Source organism: Ursus maritimus, unplaced genomic scaffold, assembly GCF_017311325.1.
Source record: "Ursus maritimus isolate PB19 unplaced genomic scaffold, ASM1731132v1 scaffold_30, whole genome shotgun sequence".
NCBI lineage: Eukaryota > Metazoa > Chordata > Mammalia > Carnivora > Ursidae > Ursus > Ursus maritimus.
In genome coordinates, this window is record NW_024425564.1 from 28,079,553 (window position 1) to 28,104,448 (window position 24,896).

General features: G+C 42.9%; 1 protein-coding gene across 1 annotated transcript in view; it reads right to left on the bottom strand.

Annotated features, from left to right (window-relative positions):
* KIF13A (kinesin family member 13A) overlaps positions 1–24,896 on the bottom strand; it is a 97,447-nt gene that overhangs the window by 59,195 nt on the left and 13,356 nt on the right. The window contains exons 2-9 of the mRNA XM_008692786.2: positions 22,335–22,427; positions 21,301–21,481; positions 17,852–17,939; positions 16,053–16,187; positions 15,144–15,256; positions 3,534–3,645; positions 2,941–3,153; positions 301–411 (exon numbers count right to left, since the gene is read on the bottom strand). Coding sequence (XP_008691008.2) covers positions 301–411; positions 2,941–3,153; positions 3,534–3,645; positions 15,144–15,256; positions 16,053–16,187; positions 17,852–17,939; positions 21,301–21,481; positions 22,335–22,427 — 1,046 coding nt within the window. The remainder of the gene's footprint in view (positions 1–300; positions 412–2,940; positions 3,154–3,533; positions 3,646–15,143; positions 15,257–16,052; positions 16,188–17,851; positions 17,940–21,300; positions 21,482–22,334; positions 22,428–24,896) is intronic.

Here is a 24,896-nt window from a genome sequence, read left to right on the forward strand (position 1 = left end):
AGTCAGGTAGCATGCTTTGCCAGGTGATCCAAAATCACAAAATGGAAAAGCAGGCAACAGGCAGTGTTTCCCGTATAGCATGCCTGTTCCAACCCAGTGCTCGCCAGCACTTCTAGCAAACACATGGACCAAATGGTAGTGGATGAGAGACAATGATGTCAGCCTCGAACCCTGATCTTTGCAGTCTCCTTTAGCAGAAAGAGGTCCTTACATGGCTTTTTGAGGATGACGAGTGGCTACACAGAAAAGACAGCAAATGAAAAAGAATCACAAGATTTTAGGCCTGAATTATCAAGCTACCTGTGCGATTTCTTCTGTTTTCCTCAGCTTCTCTTCCCAAGTCACTGTTAGCTCTTTGATCAGCTTTTCAGACTCCTCGAGCTTCTCTTTCAGTTCAGGGGCCTTCATAGCCTTGAAAAAGAAACCAGAGATAGCTGACTTTCTAATTTTCCCCACCATTATTTCTAAAACAATCCCTTACTGTCCTTCATAAGTGGCTATCAACACTCTGTGGGAAGCAATTAAGTTATACACCGTCAGGGTGGGCTTTAGATCTTTATGAACCAAAAGAAATGTAAAAATAAATCACTGCTACTGTTTAAAGGAGAAAATGAACACCAGTGCCCTGAATTAAACTGATAGAAATCATTACAGAGTAATTTTATCCATCATATTTAAATTTCACATAAAGACTTTTTTTTAAGTAGGCTCCATGCCCAACATGGGGCTTGAACTCCCAACCCTGAGATTAAGAGTCGCATGCTCTACCAACTAAGACAGGCGTCCTTCACATATGAAGTCCTAAAAGATGCTAAAGTTCATCGTCAAAATAGAATCACAGGAAAAAAGGTAACTTAAGCAGATTTCTTATTCAGTAAGACAGAGATCAACACACATCACCAATAAACACAATCCCAGTGGTGACCTACCAGGAAAGATGAAGATTTTTCTCATTCATTTTAAAATTTGACTCTGAATTATTTAAAACTACTTTCTTACTGCTGGTAATAAACTTCTCATACTTATCACTTCCTTGGAAACAGGACATCTGGGTAAAAGGGCAGCAATTTCCCTGAGTTAGCTCAGTGAGATTAACTAAGGGTCTAAATACAGATCTATATGTGCAGCTTAAAAACTTCGGGGGGCCTTTGCTTGGCAACAACACGCTTTGAAACCCTATAGCAACAGGAGCCTCTACAAAGAATAAGTCCACGAACAGGAAGGATGGCAGACTCGGACAAGAAATCCAAGTGGCGATGACATATACTCTTGCTGAGGTGTCAGAGTTTCACGGTGGTAACAGAGGCTGAGAGTGACATTTGGTGCTGGAGACAAGAGGACACCCTGGAAAACTCTATCTCGGTGAACCTTCTGTGGCCCCTCTTCTGTTCCCTCTGGCCAGGCATGGTTCTAGCCATCTGGCCTGGACGACATGGTCATGGTGGAAATGCAGATTCCAAGACAAGAGGAAAGAAGTAGCTTATCTAGCTTTACACGAATTCCAGAACCGTTACACACTTTCCTCCTAGGATCATGACTCTCGTCAAAGTTTATCAGTATTTTGATTTTTTAGGTGTTTTGCTACCCTTCTTGGCATCAATTAAAAATGATGCTCGATGCACTGAATGATTATAATCATGATAATAACAAAAACTAGCAACATTTATTGAGCACTTACAATGTTGCTAAGTGCCTTCTAGTATCAAACTTGCCCTAAGGGTTAGGGATGAAAACGATTTGTAAAACAAGACTTATAAACACATTGTTACAGTGCAACTCCACCATCACCAAGGAATAGACTGTTCAGATTCCCGGCTTTGACTCCTTTCTGCCTGTTTGTCTCAATCTCTTACTGATTACCTTTTTGATTAGATACACTGATAAATAGCCTGGTACACAAGTGCTCAAAAAATAGTATCTATTACCCTTCCCCCTCCCCCCAATGCTTAATACTCTCCTGACTACAGAGGGGTCAGAAACAAGTGGTATGAAGGAATGTGACCTTAGCAGCCCTAGGTCCACACCCAAGTAAGGCATGGGCAAGCATGTTGACTTCAGCTCAGGCATTTGGTCTTCAGTTCGGTCCTATTACCTCTTTTCAAACAAGACAGTGCCTCACCCAGTAGTTTGCAACAAGCAACAGTTACTTAGAAGAGGGTGTATTTATTCAAGCTGGGTAAAACCAAGAAGATGGTAACAATGAGAAATGACCAATTTTGTTTCCTGCCAGGAGCTAATATACATAAAACAAATAAATAAAAGAAGACTTCTGAATTGCTCCTAATGTTTATCTGTCTTCCCTGACTTGAGGAAGAGAGGATACATAACCAACTAATCTGAAAACTGCAAGGCCTCACAGGCACATAGTTTAAAATGTTAATAAAAGCAACACATTTGGGGCGCCTGGGTGGCTCAGCCGGTTAAGCGTCTGACTCTTGATTTCGGCTCAGGTCATGATCTCAGGGTCCTGAGATCGAGTCCTGCATCAGGCACTGCGCTCAGCAGGGAGTCGGCTCGATTCTCTCTCTCCCTCTGCTTCTGCTCCTCCTCCTACACTCTCTCTCTAAACGGAATAAACTAATCTTTAAAAAATAAAAAATAGAAAAATAAAATAAAAACAACACATCTGATTCTTCGGGTTTCCCATTGGAAGAGATGTACGGCCAAGGGCCAACTGATTGACTGAAGCAAATAATGAGGCAGTAGCAACCACGGACTCTTACTCGTCTGCTTTCTCAGCTGGAGGGTGAGTTCCCGGGACAGAAGTCTGGTATTACTCATGTCGTCTTCACCATGCTTAGCATGCAGAAGATGCCAATCAACACAGATGCTGAAAGGCACGGAGATGACCTAATAAAACTGCAAGCAAGGACACCCTTCCCCACTCCGATAACACCAGCCAGGGACCTTCAGAAACAGGGAGCTCAGAGCTGCTCTTACCTCAGCCTGCGAGAGCTGCTCCTTCAGTTTCTCTACTTCCTCACGCAGTTCCCGGATGACTTTGGCATTGGGGTCCTCATTCACGATGGCATGGTTAACAATCCTCTTGGCTCGATCTGCATATCGTAAGGTGGAGAGGGTCTCTTCATAGTTGTCTGCTGCTGGGCTAATGGTGGCTATCATAGAGGTCTGGCTGTTGCCTCCCAAATTGTCCTGCAAAGTATTTCCAGTAGCATCTTAGGAAATGAGCCCCATTCTGTGCACAATACGTGGGATGAGAGCAGAAAACATGCATGCGTGACAGTCTCTGTGAAGAAGGAAATGTGCTGTGGCAATGGGTTTGTATTTCACAAATAATTTTACGCCAAGATGTGGTTTCTCTACAGTCACAACAATAATGCCCGTCAAACAGCACTACCATGGGGTAAGAAGGGCAACAGAAGCAAGTTTTCATTCTACATTCCTGGGAATTAGGATAACAGTATTGCTGGGGGGGTTGGTGTGTATTTGGTTAGCTCTGCACACACCTTTCAGCTGCCAGCTCTGAAACTGGCAAGTTTTAGTTGGAAAAGAACACGAGAACAATGAATTACCTTAAGAAGCCAAGTGAGGACTGAATCTCGATAAGGCACAAATTTATTTTTACCCTTGCCAGCTGCCTGGTCAGCCAGCGATGATATAACCAACCCCAAGGTTGTGAGAGATCTGCCAAAAGAAAAAGAATTTTTAAATTAGCTTTATGGAGTATTTATATTATTTCCATAAAATAATAATCATTCTAGGGAATAAGTATAAAATAGGCAGAACAACAAGGCCCTAAAGTTGATACAATCAAGTGTACGTTGATTTGTCAAGAAGCTGAGAAAAAGAAAAACAAAAAAGTAACTCCATTCATTTCAAAGAATGAATTTAGAATCCCCATAAGAATCTATTCTGTTTAATCACAGGACCTGTGAGACAGACATTTCAGAACCTGGAAACATACGTTTAAAAATCACTCCAGAGAATTTTAATTGACTCCAAGTATTACGTTGAAAGTCTGAACCATTTACTCTTGGGGGGCTAATCTGGACCATCTGGGCCGCTCATTTTGTGTTCCATCATAACCACGTCACTTGAAGAGAACCTTTCCCTGCGAGTTACAAGGTATATTCTGTTCATCTGTTAAAACTGTCAAGCGTATTTCACAACTCAGTGTGGAGTTTGTACAGCCGTACAGAACAAAGACCTACCCAAGCAGAGGAGAGCATATGGCTACTCTTTCAACACCTGCTACACAAACTGGGATCTCCTGAGAGCTGCTTAGAAACACAGACTCTTGGAAGCCTCCTAAGGCCTACTGAGTCAGAACCCATTAAAGATATTTCCAGGTGATTCATAGGCACATTAAAATTTAAGAAACCCTGGTTGAACAATACCCAGGGTGATACATGGATTTAGCTGCCTAGGTCCGTGATTCTCAAAACGTGGTGCTGGGACCAGCAGCACCAGCAAGACTTGGGACCTTGTTACAAATGCACATTCTCAGGCCACACCGCACTCCAGACCTACTGACTCAGACACTTGCAGTGGGAGCCACCACTCTGCGCTTTAACCAGCCCTCCAGGTGATTCTGTGCAGGCTGGAGTTTGAGAACCACTGGTCTAAGCTCATGAGTGTTCCCTGGTAGTTATTAAATGTTCGCCACACCTGGAGAAAAGAGCACCACAGAAACAACAGATCTATGAAACGGGGATGAAGGACATCTTCCTGTGCCACAGTTAAGTACCAAGTGCACTTCTAAAAGGAAATCAACTGAGTCCCAAATTTAGTAGCCAGAAAACAACAGCCTCAGGAGATCTCCCAGGAGTGCAAGGAAGCTTATAGGACATCACAAAGAGAAAATGCTTTGTGAATGGTTAAAAAATTAAATGTTACTACTTATTTATAAAAACAAAAAAGAGCACAAATCAGCAAGTAACCAGAGTTTAGCATGAAAGACTAGATAGCTTTCTTTCTAATGTTAACAATAGACTTCCATGAAATGAGTTGAAAGAAACCATGTTTCTTGCAAAACATGATCGCTCAAAGGTGAGTCATTTGAAAAGTCACTGAAATACAAAGGCAAACTCAGGAGGTAGAAAATGAGCCAGAATTTTAATAACAGCCATTCCTGCAAAGTGACATAAATATGTACAATATAATTGATAGATTCAGTTAAATCTACCCCGAAAGAAATGAAAACATATGCCCACACAAAAACTTGTACATGAATTTTCATAGCAGCATTATTCACAACAGCCACAATGTAGAAACCACCCAAGTGTCTGTCCATCAAATGATGAAGGGATGAATAAAATGTGGTATGTCCTCACAATGGAATATTATTCAGCCCTAAGAGAGGATTCTGATATAACCCTACAACATGGATAAACTCTGAAAAATTATGATAAGTGAAAGAAGCCAAACATCAAAGGCCAATGTCCTGGGTTGAACAGTGTCTACCCAAAATTCATGTTCACCAGAACCTCAGATGAATTCTTATTTGGAAATAGGGTCCCTGCCGATGTAATTAGTTAAGATGAGATCATACTGGCTTACGGAGTGCTGTAATCCAACGACCGGTGCCTTATAAGAAGGCTACATGAAGACACCAAGGGAACAGGGGAGGGGCCATGTGAAAACAGAGGCAGAGATGGGAACAATGTATCTACAAGCTTCAGTGATCACTAGAAGGTAGGAGAGAGGCATGAAACAGATTTTCCCTCTGAGCCCCAAAAAGGAACAAACCCTGCCAATCCCTTAATTTTGGATTTCGGGCTTCAGAACTGTAAGGAAATAAATTTCTATTGTTGTAAGTCACCCAGTTTGTGGTAATCTGTTATAACACTGGGAAACTAACACAGCCGTATATAGATTCCATTTACACGAAATAGGTGAGTCTATAGAGATGGAGGTAGTGGTTGTCCAGGGCTGGAGGTGGTATAAATGGGGAATGACCTGGACACAAGGTTACTTTGGGGATGATGAAAATGTTTTCAAATTAGATTGTGACAACGGTTATACATTCTGAAAATAATAAAGCTGCTAAACTGTACATTTTTTTAAAATGATAAAGTATGCATATGTGAACTATCTCTTAATATAGTTGTTTAAAAAAATTCAAGTTCAATCACTCCATCACTCCTCTCAAAAGTAACAAATTCAAGAAAGAAAATGGCAAAAATAAATTATTTGGACTATGTCAAAATAAAAAGTTTCTGCACAGAGAAGGAAACAATCAATAAAACTAAAAGGCAACCTAGTGAATATGAGAAGATAGTTGCAAATGACATATCCAATAAGGAAGTGAAACAACTCAACACCCAAAGACAAATAATCCAATTAAAAAATGGGGAAAAAACATGAAAAGATGTTTTTCCAAAGACATCCAGATGGCCAACAGACACATGAAAAGATGCTCAACATCAGTCATCATCACAGTGATGCAAACCAAAACTACAATGAGGTATCACCTCACACCTGTCAGAAGGGCTAAAAATCAAGAGACAAGTGAGGATGTGGAGAAAAAGGAACCCTCTTGCACAGCTGGTGGGAATGCAAGCTGGTGCAACCACTGTGGAGAACAGTAGGGAGGTTCCTTAAAAAATTAAAAATAGAACTACCCTACTATCCAGTAATCACACTAATGGATATTTATCCCAAAAATACTAACTCAAAGGGATACATGAACCCCTATGTTTACTGCAGTGTTATTTACAATCACCAAATTATGGAAGCAGCCCAAGTGTCCATCAACAGATGACTGGATAAAGAGAATATATACACAATGGAATATTACTCAACCATAAAAAGGAATGAAGTCCTGCCAATTCCAACAACATGGATAGAGCTAGAGAGTATAATGCTAAGCAAAATAAGTCAGTCCGAGAAAGATGAATACCATATGACTTCATTCATATGTGGAATTTAAGAAACAAAACAAGCAAAGGGAAGAAAAGAGAGAGAGACAAACCAATAAACAAACTCTTAACTCTAGAGAACGAATTGATGGTCACAAGAGGGGGGAGGGGGATGGGAATTAAGGAGTATACTTATGATGATGAAATAAAATTAAATTTAAAAAGAAAGAAGATGGCATATGATAAATATGAAATAGAAGAAAATAGGAATTCGGGGCGCCTGGGTGGCACAGAGGTTAAGTGTCTGCCTTCGGCTCAGGGCGTGATCCCAGCGATCTGGGATCGAGCCCCCACATCAGGCTCCTCTGCTATGAGCCTGCTTCTTCCTCTCCCACTCCCCCTGCTTGTGTTCCCTCTCTCGCTGGCTGTCTCTATCTCTGTCAAATAAATAAATAAAAATCTTAAAAAAAAAAAAAAGAAGAAGAAAATAGGAATTCAACATAAGGCAAAACCACATTTCTGCTTTAATAAAGAATATAGGGCATTTTTCACATTTTGCAACAACCGAAATAAAATTTTCAGTTGAAAACAATTCTTTAAACTATGTTTTTAATACTTGAATACAGCAGAAAGTACTTTAATTCATACAGACTATAAAGAGCTCCGAGACTCCAAGGTCAATCTCAGCAATTCTAAAGTGAACAGAGCCCTCATAGACGAATGCGTTTTGGGGTTGTCATGTATTTGTCATCGAGTCAAGACTTGACTCTGTCCGGTGGCAACCGCTCCTATTTTCTAATTTGATGATATCAGGAGTAAAAAGGGAATGTTCCTGGCACTCCTAAACAACCACACAAAAGAGTAAATGAGCACTTTGAGAGAAAAAGAGAAAGGATAGCACCTCAACGCTGCGTCAACATGTCCCGTCAGCACGTACAGCATGTACTGCACGTGAGCAGTCGCCGCGGAGGGGCGGGGCTGGGCGGACATGGTCACGTGACTCCATTTCGTGTGTACTTTGCTCTGTAACTTAACCAGTTAGGGAAGCGTATCACTAGTGGAAGCCTTTTACCTGCTAGTGACGCACATTCGAAACAACTCTATCTCAACCTGCCATCCCCTTGAAGCAAAAACAAAAACAAAAACAAAAAAAAAAGAAAAAACAAAACTGTAGGGTGAGGGGACTCCCACAATGGGTGAGAGGTAACCAGGTCACCCAGTGACCAGGGAGCCCCTGCCACCCCTCCCTGCTACCTTCCATCTGGGAGCAATGATGCAGAGGCTTGTGGAATTTCAAAAACTATACTGTGAAAACTGAATAACGGGTTTATGTATTTTCATGGTAATTTTATTCCTAGGGAGCTTAAGAATACAACAAAACTGCTAGCACTGTCTTCCCATACTGGAGGCAAAAGGGCAGCTCACAGGGTTCCAGGACAGGGTGGAGCTGTTTGCCAATTTTAGGGGCTGAAAAAATTGCTCCAGGAATCTTTCTAATTCTACTAAGGTACAGCTTCTTCCCTGAACCTAAGGGAGGTGGAGATAGTAAGGAAGCTTCTAGCCTTTCGGTAAGTTCTTGGGCTGGGGCGGTTGGGCAGGGAGGAAGTGGGGAGAGGCTGAGTGGAGAGGACAGAAGGATCAGGCTAGGGGATAACATGAACAGACAGCCATGCTTTAAGATAGAAATTTTTAAGATCTACCTACTATAACAGCAGAGAATTTGAGATTAAGAAAAAAGTAAATAAAACTAGGAGGATCAAAAACAAAATAAAAGCAGCTCCAATAAATAAAATCAATTAGAAAAACAGGGTCCTAATTGTTTTTGTTTTTCCTTTTCTGCCCCTTCCTCCAACTCCCAGTTTCCCTGGAAACCCTACCCACCAGATTCCTTCCCTCAGGAGTGGATATGATGTGATGTGAATTATGTACACTCACATCAATGGATTTCAAATATATGATTTTACCTATTTTTTCTCATGATCTTTTTCTAAGGTCCTAAGTGCAGTAGTTATTCAACTTTGCTAGAGTTACCTGTGTATGTATCTCTCTACCTCTTTCTACTTAAGGTTGTGATTGCTTTGAGAGCAGACGCCATTCTACATCACACTATTACTGTGCCTGGCTTACAGAAAGCAGTGAGTCGATGTCTCTGCTGAGTAAAACTGAGTCTAGAATATACTGAAGAATAGAACATGGATCCCTTTCTCAAAAGGACTGATTCAATGCTGGCTTTGGTACTCTCTGTGGAAGTTGACCCAGTATCCCTTCTGCCTTTCTTATTTGCTAACAGAACCCTGATTTTTCTGGGAAGCTTATGCTGGACTAAAAACTCCACTTTTCAGAGTTCTCTGCAGCTCTGGGAAGCCATGAAACACAGCTCTGGCCAATGAGATGCAGGACGACATTACTGGGTGGGGCTTCCAAGAAAGCTATTGTTCTGGTAGAAAAGGTACATATTCCGTAGACATAAGCCAGAAGCCAGTGGTCCTTTGCCCTTCCTTTCCCCCTCCTGTGTGGAACACAGATAAGGCTACAATGCCTGGAATGATAGAGTCATCTGGAGGTCATGAGGACAACGTGAACACACACTGCGGTTCGTCAACCTGGGTGCCTGATAGCATTTTTGAGGTGCTATCCCAGCCTCTGGACTTCTTGTTAAGTGTGAAAAAGAAATCCATCATTTGGTCGTCACTATAGCTCCTGCTTACAGCAGGATGCAATCCTTGGCTTTTAAAGAATTAGCTGAAAGATGATGAAGTTAGTGGACTTGAGTCAGTGCTTTTCCCCAGTAAGTCTCCACTCTTAACAGTAAAGGAGAAATGCAAAGAGTATGTGTGGCAAAACAGGGGCAAGCTCAATCCCTTCCCATGGCAGGAGAGGAAGGATAGCTGTGACCCTGCAGAACAGGCCTCGTCCCACCCCCCATCGGTTTCCAGGCCAATGTGAGTCTTTCGAGTCTAGCAAAGTGCGTCTAACAAGTACCATTCCCAGCCTCATTTCCGTTTCAAGTGCCAAGGTGAAATCAAGTATACACGAACATTTCCAAAAATAAGTTCTTCTGAATATTTGTTCTGAGATTTCAATAGATGTAATACCTAGAATTCTGTTATCAAAAAAGTTCAGGGAGTAAGTTAAAGTTATATGGGATTTGTGAACCTCCGAAGGGAGATTTTTTTTAAGCAGCCTTTCTCAAAATTATTTGTCCAAGGATCCTTTTCTTCCCAGAGCCACTCGAGGAACTAGTATTTCCCAAAAGTGCTTTGAGAAACACTGAAGTCACAAGGTCACGTGCCCCCAAACATGTGGCTACTGCCTCCCAAGGAGATTTCTGTTCTGTCCTTTGTGGGTCTCTTGTGTTAAATGCAAAGATGTTTACTCAGATTTTCTTCCCCAAGTACTTGGACCCTGTGATGCATAAGTGGTAAAGTGGTAAGGATCCCCAGTGGCCCTTGAATAATGGACAGAACCAGGCCATTTTTACTCTCCCCACGTACAAGTTCATGTTTGGTTATGCAGGCAATACCCATTTAAGTGAGATTTCTGAGGAGAAATGATTAAGAGTCATGGGAAATACTCAAAAAGAAGAAAGGGAGTGTTGAGTCACATGGCACATTAGAAATACTATGCTTATAATTTACTGCACTGTAACATAAATTACTTGACAGAATCCTAAAAATAACATATATTTGTATAGAACAGATGCGTAGTAGAACCCATTCAGGGAAATGGTTAGTATATACTTTATTATCAACCACAGTGATTGAAACGGAACTGAGACCGGAAATGATACTCATTAAATGAACACTGCTTGCACTTAATAACTGGCCATTGCTGAGACTAAGATGGAACCATTTTCAACATTCCCAGGGGTTTTGGCCAGCATCCCATGATCTGAATGAGCGCTCCGAGAAGCTAGCCCACTGGACTTGGGTAGCAGGGGACAAACCTCCTCACTCCACCCTCAACAGACAGGTGGAGCAACAGACTGAGTTTTCAGATGTATTCCCCTGTGAGGGCGGTCTACGGACCTATTCCTCCCACGCCCTGAGCAGGCCCCGGCGGTGCAGCCACACCGGGCCTTAGCTCTCCAAATGAAGGAATAATGTGTGCTTTAAAGCTCTTAAGAGCTTAAGGACAGATGAAGCTCCCAAATCCATAGCCCATTAAGCAGACACTAATGTCTGTGTGAAGTCCCTGACAGGTCTGCTTAAGAGGATTACTAATGTTCCATCAAAAGCAGCCAGAATAGGAGGCTGAGAGAAAGCTTAGGAAACATGTCAGAGACTTCTTTAATTTTAGCACTCAACGGGGCACTGACTTGGAGGCTTAAAAAGCCATTTGTGGAGCTATCAGGCAGCCCTTTCCATTTATTATTTATTTTACCTGGTTAGCACACACTTACACAGAGCTTACTACATGCTGGGCCCCGCTCTAAGACGCACTTACTAACAGTAACTAATTTAATTCCCGAAGAAGCCCTGCTCACAGGGCTGTTTCCTCAGCCATGTTTTACAGGTGACAAAACTGAGGCACACGAAGGTCAGGCAGCTAGTTACTGGAATGAAGAAATTTCAGGATCTCCCCTGGGAAGCCTTCCATGAACCTTCCAGCCGTGTTGTCCCCGTGTTCTCACTTCGTCCTCTGGGTAAGCTTCCACGGCACTTAATGTCGTCATACTACCCCTCAATCCTTCCCCATTGGATCTGGGCCTTCCCAAGGCCAGGGTCCCAGCTACTCCTCCCCGTGCTCTTAGGCACAGTTAGTGCTCAACACATATTGGCCACATGGATCAAAAAAGTGCAGGTGCGCACCTCTTGTCCGAAATCCTTGGGGCCACCTGGGTGTGGAAATGCAGAATAGTTTGAATTTTACATTGCATACATTATACATGACCACGGGTAGATCTGGGAGAGCAGGCTGTAATAAAATCCATTTGCATTTCTACAGCTAAACTTACAAATGGCCACGCTAAAAAACAAAGACTATAAAAGCAGATAAAGTCTAGAGACAGCCTCACCAGAGTTCAGGGGAGGCTCTAGCAACCAGGTAAGTTGTGAAGAGAAAAAGAAAAGCTCTTGGTTTCCAGAGGATTCCAGATTTTGGAATGGCAGGTAAGGGATGGAGGGCCAATTTCCATAATGGTCTCTAAGACAGCTGAGCAGATGTCAGGGCACCATGTAAGGCGAGAGGATGTCCCGTTCATGCAGTTGCTACGTCCCCATGACCACAGTGAGAACCTGGAGGACACCTGCTGGAGACCTGGCTCCAGAGTGGGCTCTTGGGGCACATGCACCTCCTCGGGGAGACCAGAGACATGTGTGAGGTAAAGAAAACAGCCCTGGACTAAGGCACAGTAGAAAAGGTTCAGAGGCAGCTCCACTCCCTTTGAGCCAATTTTTTTTGGGAAAAGCATAAGACCAACTCAGCAAAGCTGGTCCACAGGCTGGTAAAGGTATCATTAAAAAAAAAGGAAAAAAAAAATGTTCCATGCTTCAATGTTAGCTTATGTAGGATTTCTCAGCGTTGTCTGGTTTAAAAAAAAAAAAAAAATCCTCCTTCCTTTCACTTTTTCAAATGAAGTGACCTCCTGTTTTCCTAAACTATGTGCTCCTCGAGGGCAACCATCATGCTGTGACCAATAACCACAAACACGCTGGCTTAACACAACGCGAAGCTATTACAGCTATTATCTAACAGTTCTGGAAGGCCAGGAGTCCAGGACGTGTCTCACTGGGCTAAGAAGGTGTCAGCAGGGCTGCGCTCCTTCTGGAGGCCGTGGGGGGCAGACTGCTACTCCCAGAGGCCACCCGCATTCCGTGGCTCATGGTTGCTTCCTTCCCCGTCAAACAAGAAATGGAAGATGAAGACTTTCTCACCCCACATCACTGTGACCGATTCTGGCCCTCCTACCTCCCTCTTTCACTTTTCAGGAGCTTTGTTTTCATAGCAGGCTCACCTGGACAATCTCCTCATCTAAAAATCTTAAATTAATCACATCTACCAAGTTCTCTGCCTTGCATGGTCACATATGCACAAGCTTTGGGAATTAGGATTAGGGCATATTTGGGGGGGGGAGGGCGGGGCGGGGCAGCAGGAGTGTCTACAAGAATATCTAAATCTCTTTTGTATCCCCAGCATCTAATGCAGTGCCAGACACATAGCAGAGACTTAATAAATGTTGGCTTGGCTTTTATTCATATTACTTCAATGTCTCCAAGCATTAGGTTCCCCATCTATAAACAGAGATAAAAATGCCTATTAGGAGACTCACATGAAATAATGCATATGAAAGTGCTCTGATGAAGATTAGATCTCACTGACTAGTAGTAGGAAATCCACGCATCCATTTGTGAAAGAGCTAGTATATAAATAAGGAAAGACAGCAGGATGCTAAGAGCATCCGATTCAATTCAGGAAGTCATTACAGAAGAGAGTCAGTCGCTGGGGATCTAAATCATGTTTTTAATGTGGCCTTGAGGTAGTCCGGTTTGGGACAGTACATAATTCAGTGCCCAAATTTAAGAGGGCACTATTAACATTTACCCTGGGACAAAAGCTTCAGCTAGGACTCTTGCAGGCAAACAGAACACATGGTCACCCCACGTCCTACACAGGGCTCTGGAGCCAGACTGCCTGCGGGCGAATCCAGATCCACACTTAGAGTGCTGAGACTTGGGGCACGTTATTTAACCCCCTGTCTTGGTTTCCTCTTCTGTAAAATAGGGATAACAGACCCCCCCCACCCCCCCAATGCTGATGTTAGGATCAGATGAGCGATTACACATGCAGCATTCAGAACAGCGCCCGGAACACACTAAGAGGTCAGTAGAAGTTAGTGATCATGAGACATCAAAGCCAGCCATACTCTACATTCTCACAAATTCTCAGTACAGAACTTCTACTGTTTTTGCCCCCAAGCCCAGGCAAAAGGCAAAGGGCTGGCATGGCTTAGTACCAGTAAAAGAAAACTCTCGGAGGGGTTCAATCTTTTCACTGATACCTGCTTTCTCATACCCCCCTTTCGGCTTTCCCATCCTCGCCCTTGAGCTCACTGTGGAACGCGGAGCTGCAGTGCCAGCCTGGGCTCCTACAGTGCTTGGTCATGAAATAGAGCCAAACCCTTTGTTATTAGAGCAGGAGACAGGATGACTGGAAGATTAACTCCCTAAAGCAGCAGTCTCTGCAGTGAGCGCCGCTGTGTCCAGCTGATAGAGGGGGTGATAGTTTCCTTCTAATTTTAAACTTTAGTCCACTAAAATTATAATGTGCTCACGTCATTTTAAGACGCAAGCTGCACAAACACGTTCCTGGGTCGATGAATTCTTGTCACCTTCTGTCCTAAATGAAACCCAAGTTATTACATCTCAACAGAGAGATGTTACAAGTACAAACTCAACTCCTTTCTGCTGAGCTTGGAATAATGATAATGATTATGCTATTTGTACAGATTATAAAAATATTAGCTACAGCAATTAATACTGATTCAGTGCACATGCCGTGCCAGGCACTGTTTGAAGCGCGTCCTGGGCATGTGAGCGCCAACAAGTCTACGAAGTGGGGACTGTTACGATCCCCATTTACAGATGAGAAAAAGAAAGCACGGAGAGGTGAAGGGAAGACAAAACTCTGGCAGTCTGACTTGAGTGCACACTCTTGAACACAAACTTGGCTCCCTCTTGAGCGGGAAAGCCAACACCCCCTGTTGCATGGCAGGAGCCGTCCTGGGATCCTGCGTTACTGGAGAGAACAAGCCCTCCACTTGTCTGTACGCTTGCTGCGCCCTCTGTGCCGAAAGCCTGCGTCTCCTTTGTCTGCCTGGCGAACTCCTACACATCCCACACCACCCTGCTCTCTTCCAGCCCCCAGGAATGGCAGGCTCCCAAGGCAAACTGAGATTTCAGGGTGGCAGCTATTCAGCAACTGTTAAATTTGGTTAGGCACTGATGTTTAAATAGTACGAGCTGTACAAAGGGATTCAAAGCAGGTCTTCTTTTCAGAGTAAGCTCCTAGGGTTAACGGAAGATATGATTTGACTGACAAGGCTGCGACTGCATTTACCTAAGACTGCATTAGACACGATGCTGCGCTGTTCGCACAGGGCTGCAGCTCACAGCCTCACACAGATCAACCCCGTGCATTTCAGGAGAGGCAGGCTGTTGGTTTTCTTCAACTCCGTTTACTAAAGCTACATAGACTTGGAAGCACCTGCCACCAGGACTACCCATCCCTTCTAGTGCCACAAGCCCCCCTCCCTGGCCCCGACACACGGGAAGCTGGGTGTGAGGCTGCGGCGTGGTACCCCAGTCCCACCAGCCATCTTACTTGTTAATGTTGCTGCCTTCTTTGAGTCGTTCTCCTGCGGCTCCTGTTTTGGACACTCTTTCGCTACCTGCCAGGTCCACCAGGCTGACCTTACTGACCTTCTCTCCCGAGTTCTGGGTGCAGGGAATAAGAGAGAAACAACACACGTGAGTGCAAGGGCACACGTCTACGCCGATGTCGACGCGGTAACTCACGGCAGCCGGAGCAGCCCTGCCCCCTCAACAGGGCAGGGGAGGAGCTCTGGACTCACGATTTCACGGTCAAATTCATTTTTTAAATTTCTTACTTTTATAAAGTTTTATTCATTTAAGTCATCTCTACACCCAGCGTGGGGCTCGAACTCATGACCCTGAGATTAAGAGTCACATGCTCGTCTACCTGAGCCAGCCAGGCGCCCCATCACAGTCAAATTTAAACTGGTGAGTGAATACGACGTTTGTTTTGTAGCTGGGGAGCAGGCGTGCTCAGCTTTCCAGGATATGGTCAGAAAGCGGGAGATTTCCTGTGTCTTTGAGGAAACACTTGAGGATTCCTGCATATTCAGGTCAAATTCCTCCTCTTTTGAAAAAGTCTTCTTTAGGCTAAATGTTGTGGTTTCCTCTTTAATAGCCCTTAATGGCTATGAGGTAGACTCAGTTGTTTTTAAGGGAATTTCAGGATGAAAGGATAGGTAGTAAAAGCCCTATGGTGACATCATCTTACTCTTTGGGGAGTTTACACACAAAATCCAATTTTTTTTAAAAAAAGTTATATATAAAAGAAGACCTAATAAATTGCAGGATTTAAGTAAAGTAGCTTAACTAGTCAGCAGCAAAGCCAGCATAAAATTCTCAGCCACCGAATCCAGCCCGGAAACCCTCCACTCCTACGGGATATTTGCGTTCTTTTACTGCCACCGAAGGCCCTCACCCCAGACTGCAGGTCATAAAGTGTCTGCGTGATTATGATGTTGAACACAGCATGGGAGCGGCTGCTTTCCTCATTCATGTTGGTTGCAGCTACCGTCCGAGACTTATTTCCCTCAGACATCAATGACTCAATATCCTAGGGGCAAAGCAGAAGGAACACGTTATAAGCACAGACAAGGAACGCAGTCCTGCCCACCAGGTGCACAGATTAATCACAATCCCAGGGACGCGCTTGGCACCGCCCTTCCATAGGAACCTATTCCCCGACTGCCTTCTGTGGGGCACGGGGTGAGCCTCCACCTCTCTCACCACCTTCTAGAATATGAAATGTTTCCCCCATTCTGGCCATCCCGCAATTGTCCCCCTTTCTCTGTTTAGCGCCTCTTTTCCCTTTGCAAGTTCCTGGGGGGAGAAAAGAGCTAATGTTTAGGGAGCACTCCGGATACTCAGTAACGGGAGGACCTTCTGTGATTCTAACCCTCCTGTGCTTAACGACTCCGCAGGGCTCTCCAAGGCTTGTGTATGTGGCCCCCTTGGCAGGGAATGCTCCTTATTCATCTTTGAACACCTGGAACCCACGGGCTCTTACACAATGCTAGATGCATGAACTTTACAAAACAAGTATTCCCCTAATGTTACCCACAGAACACTGACATTCACATGCTCAAGTAACTTTTCCCACATCTAGTAAAAGGCAGAGTGGGGATGCAAATCACAAGCTCCTTGGCTCTAATAAGTGATTGGAGGAGGTGAACACTGACCCCGACCACACTGAGCTGTGAAGCACACACCTGAGCAAAGGTGCTGACTTTTAGCACCTTTATGCCAAGAGGTTTCCCTTCATTTCAGAATCTAGATGGTGCTTTTAAAGTGATGACTGCAATCTATTTCTCATTTGAGTGATATTAAAGATGGCTTCATCTAAATGGCTGGAGGGAGGTAGCTCCCAGATTAATTTTCATCATACTCAGGGGATGGTGGGACGGCCACAAGCCCCAGACAGCACACCTAGGAACAGTAAGTACACTTTTGCTCACTCTTCTGCCGGCATTCTCCAGCAACACATGGCGGGCTGTTTTAGGGTTTCCAAAGCAGTGACAATAGAAGTAAGGCTAGAACATCAAGTCAGGATGGAAGAAGGCATACAAGTCAAGGAGCAGGAAAAGGAGACAGGTCAGTAATGGAGAGAGGAGCGACTCAGAAAAATAGAACCAGAAGACTGAAAAGTAATGGAAAAGAGCCCAGGAGATCCTGTCAGCGGGACGGGAATGAATGAATTACCCAACGCTGCTTGTGTGTGTCCAGGTTTGTCTAGAAGGACATCACTGACAACCCTGGGGAGCAGAGTTCAACAAGGTGGGATGAAAGAAAATAGTCCGCAATTCACACTGCTGAGCCCCTTGGCCACATGGTCACACCTTCACACAAAGCAGGTTGAAGTCCTTTCTTTCCGTGCGGGATGTGTTGCTTCTGGGTTTCTGAGACCACACATGGTACCAATATACTACAAAGCACTCACATACAAACACATTCAACATTACCTACATGTTTCCATTTACTGCCAGTTTTTTAATGACCTTTTTTTAAAATTTTTATTTATTTGACAGAGATAGAGACAGCCAGCGAGAGAGGGAACACAAGCAGGGGGAGTGGGAGAGGAAGAAGCAGGCTCATAGCAGAGGAGCCTGAGGTGGGGCTCGATCCCAGAACGCCAGGATCACGCCCTGAGCCGAAGGCAGACGCTTAACCGCTGTGCCACCCAGGCGCCCCGACCTTTTTTTTTTTTTTAATGACACTTACCTCAAAACTAGTGACAGCCAGCTGGGACAAACCGTCTACATATGGTCCCAAAACTTTATGCTCTCGAACTTTCAGAGACTGTCTATTCCTTTGGGAGGAAGGAAAAAGGAATGAATGAATCAGACCAAACTGGGAAGCTTTTCTTTTGTTTCGAAGTACTTAGAAACTAAAGTTGCAATTTTTTTAATGATCAAAAAATATTTTAAGAGCTACATATTTGGATTAGGGAAACAGCATTCCTTATGAGTATAAAAGACTCTGATATCTATTTAGAGTAACTTACTATTTTAAAAATTCTATTTCTACTCCCAAACTAAACAGCCAGCACACAGAATTTGAGGGTAGGCTAACTTGCTTGCTTTAGGAGACAGAACTTCAGTTTTACACAGTAAAAAAAAAAAAAAGAAAGAAAGTAAATAAAGAACATACCAGAATTAATTTTAACATTAACACTATTTCAGACAGAAGCACATTCCCAGTTTCAGTAAATCATGTCTTAAAGTTTTGATCAAGTAGTGAATAATATTAAAGTGCTTTAATTTGCTTTTTTAAGGCTGGACTGATTTATGCTGCTTCTCTGCTGACAGTCTAACACAGAAAGTGACAGAGCGGTAGAGCAGTTATTTGCAGAGTTACTGATATTTATCCTATATTTAGAATCAGCTCTGCTGGTGAAGACTTGAAGACTTTTTTGAATTTTTAAATAACCAACCTGGTCTGAGACCCATTTAAAGCTTATCAACAGATTACTGAAATTAAAAGCAAATCTGTATATACTATGAGCATATTGCATTCGTCACCTTTTCCATTGCATCAGATATTAATCACCTTTCAAATTAAGTGTCAATCTTAGGCAGCACTCACGTGTGGAAAAAGGGAACTAAGAATCACTGAGTGCTTCCCAAAGTCGTGGCACTGTTCCCTAAGGACTTCTTAGTTGGCCCATTTAATCTTACAGCAACCTACAGTTTTTCTGCCTTTACGGATGAAGAATTCAATGTGACAATGAGCAATTCTGTGTACTCTAAACTGGGGCAGATCAAATGCACATCTTCAAGAGAGCTAGTGGGATGCACAGGGGTCTGAGACTCTACTCACTCGGCTTGCACACCAGAGATTTTTTTTTTAATGTTTTTTTATTATATTATGTTAGTCACCATACAGTACATCCCTGGTTTCCGATGTAAAGTTCGATGATTCATTAGTTGTGTATAACACCCAGTGCACCATGCAATACGTGCCCTCCTTACTACCCATCACCGGTCTATCCCATTCCCCCACCCCCCTCCCCTCTGAGGCCCTCAGTTTGTTTCTCAGAGTCCATAGTCTCTCATGTTTCATTCCCCCTTCTGATTACCCCCCCTTTCTTTATCCCTTTCTTCCCCTACCGATCTTCCTAGTTCTTATGTTCCATAGATGAGAGAAATCATATGATAATTGTCTTTCTCTGCTTGACTTATTTCACTTAGCATTATCTCCTCCAGTGCCATCCATGATGCAGCAAATGTTGAGAATTCGTTCTTTCTGATAGCTGAGTAATATTCCATTGTATATATGGACCACAACTTCTTAATCCAGTCATCTGTTGAAGGGCACCTCGGCTCCTTCCACGATTTAGCTGTTGTGGACAATGCTGCTGTGAACATTGGGGTGCATATGGCCCTTCTCTTCACTACGTCTGTATCTTTGGGGTAAACACCCAGTAGTGCAATGGCTGGATCATAGGGTAGCTCAATTTTTAACTTTTTAAGGGACCTCCACACTGTTTTCCAAAGTGGCTGTACCAACTTGCATTCCCACCAACAATGTAGGAGGGATCCCCTTTCTGCACATCCTTTCCAACAATTACAGCCAGAGATTCTTGTATGCTACTCTGGAGCCAGAAAAGTTATCCAGCACAGTATCAAGTGCTTGTGATGGTGTCTAACATAGGGCATTCCTGAACACTGCTGGTGGGCTGTGAACTGGTACAAGTCCTTTGGAAGACAGTTTGGTAGGACCTCCTAAAGCCAAAGATTCAGTATCTTGTTGCCCACAAATCCACCCCAGATGTATTCCCTAGGAACTCCTACATTTGCACACCCAGAGAACTACGCGAGAATGCTCAGCCAGTGCTGTAGCAGTAGAAAGTGGAAACCACACAAGTGACAGGAGATGAGACAGACTATGGTATAATCATACAACAAAACACCGAGAAGCAGTAAAAATGAATGCATTATTACCTCCTGTATCAGAATGAATGAATCATTAAGAGGAAAACAACAAGTCAACAAAGGACATATATACTATGATGTCCCTCACACAAAATTTAAAATTGTGCAAAATTATGTATAAACTCTAAGGAGGATGAAGAGAATGAGAAACATAAAATTCATCATTGTAGTTAACCTTGGGGAGGGGTAGGGAATGGAATGGAATCCAAGAAAATCATAAGAGGGTTCAAAAATATTGGTCATGTTCCATTATTAAGCCAAATGGTAAGTAGGATAGTCAATTTTATTATTCTTTATATCTTACATGTATTATAAATGTTCTTTCATATGCAAATAGTTAATAACTTTAAAGTCAATATAAGCATTTCCCCCTGATTGGTTTACTTCCTTGTCACTGACAATTCTGATCTTACGATGATATCCTGGATTACACAGCTGCTAAAAGTGTTTAAAAATAATTCAGGATACTGAATTGTATTTAGAGAATGACCTCAACACATACCCCCCCCCCCACTTGAAACACAGGATCAAAATGCACCCAAGTACTAACAATGGTTACTTTTGAGTGGTGGGATTATAGGTCATTTTTATTTCTTCTTACACTTTGCCTATTTCCTAAATTTTCTATGACTATGTATTATTTTTAAATCAGCAAAAAACTTTTTTAATTAAAAAAAAAGTAAATGGCCTTCTCCCTCTATGAATCAAATTCATCTGGTTTTTACCACCTAGTTTTGAAAAAATATCCATGCTTGGGGTTCCCCTTGGGTCCACTGAATCATGGTCTCTATGGGTGCGGCTCAGGCCAGCGGTATCCTAAAAAAGCCCCCCAACATGATTCCAGTGCACAGCCCAGGAAAAGAATGCTTGTCCAGGCTGGGTTGTTTCAACCCTTTCAGCACGTACCTCCAGTTTAGAGCTGCTGCCTTCCAACATGAATTGGAGGACCACTGTGTCACCCTTAACTCAATTTTTATAAACAAGCCACGGTAGCAAAAATAATACCGATAGTAAAAACACCTTTCTAAATGGCATACGTAAGCAACTTTATACACGAATACAGGATAAAGTACGTGCACTGGGTATACCAGCAGGCTCTGAGAAGCAGAGACTTTCTCAGTGAGTGAACTGAAACCACAGTAGTGACCAAATAAATATATTCACTTGCAGTTTTAACTTAAGGATCATTTGCAATTATTACTCCCAGGACAAGCTTAATTTCAACCACTAACTTACCCTTTGGGGTCCAAAAGATCCCGAACTTTCTCATTATAAATTTCCATATAGGATACTTCGACTTTAAAGGTCTGTGACTCATTTTGCTCTAGAGAGATCCTTTTAAATAAAGCACAGCAGAGCCTTGGAATAAGGCCCAGCTGCTCAGCACTGCCCATCATGGAGAAGGATTTTCCTGAACCTGGAGAGCAAGCAGAAAGGAAGGGGGACAACAGAGGGTATGAAACATAACGCTTCCACAGGACGAGTTTTCTACATTCATCCGCCAGGGTCACAGAGCAGAGGCGGCAAACGTAGCCCTCAAGCCCATGCCCCTGGTCAGCAAGGCTACTATTCTTTCTGTAACACTCACAGCGTCCAGTCTGACAGAGGGATGCCTACAAATAGGGCCACTGTGAATATATCATCTTGAAAAGTATGTATCGTGAATATCAACCATACATTATCAATGGATGTTGACAATACTTTACCCCCCAAATATTTTACGTTTGTGAAAATGCTTTGATACGTATTCTCTTGTCTGAGCCTTGTCGCTGTCCTGTGATGTGACAACAGGCAGAACTGGTCGGACTTTTCTAACTCTCTTGCTGATGCAGTGGTAACGGCTGAGCCGCTAGTGAGCTTCTGCTCTCCGTGTTCCCAGCACCTGCCCCACAGTCTCGTTTTAATAATCCATCAGCACTCTTGTGTCCCAGGGACGGTCCTCCGCATAGGATGATACCAAGAGTTGTTCCATAGCTTTTTACTATAACAGTATAAAACTGTGAAACTGGTAATTATTTTTCTAGTTCAAATACAGGTTAAAACTATAATTTAGGAAAATAACACTTAATAGTTTGAAACTAGCTTTGCTCAATTACTCAATTATCAAAATTGTTGAACCTTCAAAAAGAGGGTTACTTTCGATCATCTAATTCAGTGAAACCCACAAAGTTAGAAGCATGTTTCCATCAATTCCCAAAGCATTTTCTATTTCTAGACTTTAAGAAATGCATATTTAATGTCCTTGACTATAAATAAAAGCAGCTACTTACCTGTCTGTCCATATGCAAAAATACAAGCATTATACCCCTGAAAGGCTTTTTCAAGAATCCCTTCCCCAAGGCACTTGAAAACCACTTCTTGACCTAAAAACCAAAACAAAAAATAAAAAACTATAAAAGAAGAGAATGGTTCTTCTTGACATATTTGGGTTAATAACTGAGTCCCAGTTAGTAACAACATTCAATTCAAAGACGTTAAAAATGTACTGCGTGCCTACTATGTGTAGGGCTATGTGTTAAGAGCTCAGTTCTCGGATTAGTTCATGATTCCACAATTCGTTCCCTCTCAGACACTTCTCTGGGCATTAAAGTTTCCTTTCCATTGTCAGTGGGCCACACAGAAGCATTGTTTAAATTCTGTTTAGCTTTTTCTCATGAGTTGGTATTAAAATATCATTAAACATAATGGTCTTATCTCCCCATCTGGATTCTGAGCTTGCAATGAGCAGGAGCCTCGTCAGACCCCTCTTGGTACACGTACGCACCTAGCACAACGCTAAGTTCATGCCAAGTGCTGAGAAACCATTCACCGCTGGTGGAGGTGCTGTATGGAGCACAGGGACCTCTCCCTGGTGTTCCCATGCTGGGTTTGAGGACAGGTTCTCTCCTGTGAGCCTGTCTAGAGCTCCCTGCAGCTCATGGGGGTCTTTGGTCATGTCCTATACAGCCAGCAGTATCCAGCTGAAGGGTAAAGGGATGAAAAAAAAAAAATATATATATATATATATATATTTTTTTTTTTAAGTAGGCTCCATGCCCAATGTGAAGCCCGAACCCACAACCCCGAGATCAAGACCTGAGCTGAGATCAAGAGTCACCACTCAACCGACTGAACCATCCAGGCGCCCCTGGTGTGAAAAATCTTTTTAAACAGTTAAGGTGGCATTTACTACCCATTGAAATTCCTGACTTTCTAACATTCATTCCCCATCATTAAGAGAATTAAAATGATATTCTCCTTCCTCTATGTTCTCATGGTCCTGAACCTTCACGATTACAGTATTTGCCAAAACTACTGGTTTAAGTACCTCTTCCTTCCACTGGAATGAGAACCCCGATTGATGTCAGAGACTATAATCTGTTTACCTTTGTAATCCTCGGGCCTAGCACAAAATGCTTAATAAATGTTGAAAAAATGAGTCCACTGAATTTTTTTTTCGTTTAATCTCACATGCCAATTCCTTTTACAAATGGAAATGATGCAACATAACATAAGCTTTTAGGTATACTGTTTCCTTTATGCAAAGCTGGACCTGATTTTAGCAGCCCCTTGTTACACTGGGACATATGGCTGCACAACAGGACTCCTAACAATGTGTAAACTCGAAACAAGTAATATTTTCAACCATTAGGTTGGCAAAAAATAACATGTTTGCAACAATACAGCTGGAGTGAGGAAATACAGGTATTCTCATAATCTGCTGGTGGGAGATTAAATAATTCAGCCACTTGAAGAAAACCTGACAGCACCTAGAAGAGAGAGAATGTGCCCACCCTGGAGACATTCCACAAGGCACTCCTGTATCAGGATGCTCACAGCAGCGTTATTTTGATTCTCTAAGTTGGAATGAAGTTAAATGCCCATTGGGAAGGGAATAGAGAAGGAAAATGTGACTATTTTGTATGCTAGAATATTACAAACCATGTAAAAAAACCCAAAACAAATAGAACACACCTGTGTGTATAAACAATGCTGGAACTCAAAAACATGGCTGAGTTTAACAAAAATCATGTTCCAATACTATACATATAGTAAAAAACGTATGTCAAAGAGTGTGAGGGAAAGATCAATCAATGGGCACTAAAGTTAAAAAAAATGAACTGGAAGAAAAAAGTAACAGATTCACATAACCTTATTTCTCTAATTCTGACTTCTAACATCTAGCACAGAGCCTAGTACCTAAGAGGTAGTCAAAACATGTTGGTGTAATATGTGGATTTTTTAAAAGGGTGTAACCACTCCTAAATACACAGGAGTGTTTTTGTGTGATGACTAGCTAAAGATGTGTGTGCACGCACGCACACACATACACTCTGCAAAGAATAAGGGAATGTCAAAATTATCACCCACTACATCAATACTTTCTTCTTGCACGTTTTCTCAAAGCCTCTTCCTTATTCCACGTGTACTCCCCCAGGGCCCACACCCAAAGGCAGGCCTTAAATCTGGAGCAGAGCCCTGCAGTGTAGAATTCGGGGAGTTAAACCCGGCCTGCGCTCCGGCTTGTGAGAACCGACTGTGGTCCTCAACCAGACCCCCCCGCGGGCTCTGAAGGCCCTGCTTTCTTGGCACCAGCAGACGAACGGAGCCATCCTCTTGGATCTTCCACCCTGGTTAACCAGCCCCTCAGGAAGGGGGTGAGGGTGCTTTCAGATGCTTTAAGACTTGGCCAAGTCAAACACCCTGCCCATAATTCATGATTTCAACTTATATTTAGTGACTTGAAAAAAGCAAGTGCTTGGGTTGAAGGACTCGACTGCGGGGAGCTCGACCATGGCCATGCAAGGGCCTGTGGCCACTTCGGAACATCTCTCTTCCTATGTTAGGTGGTG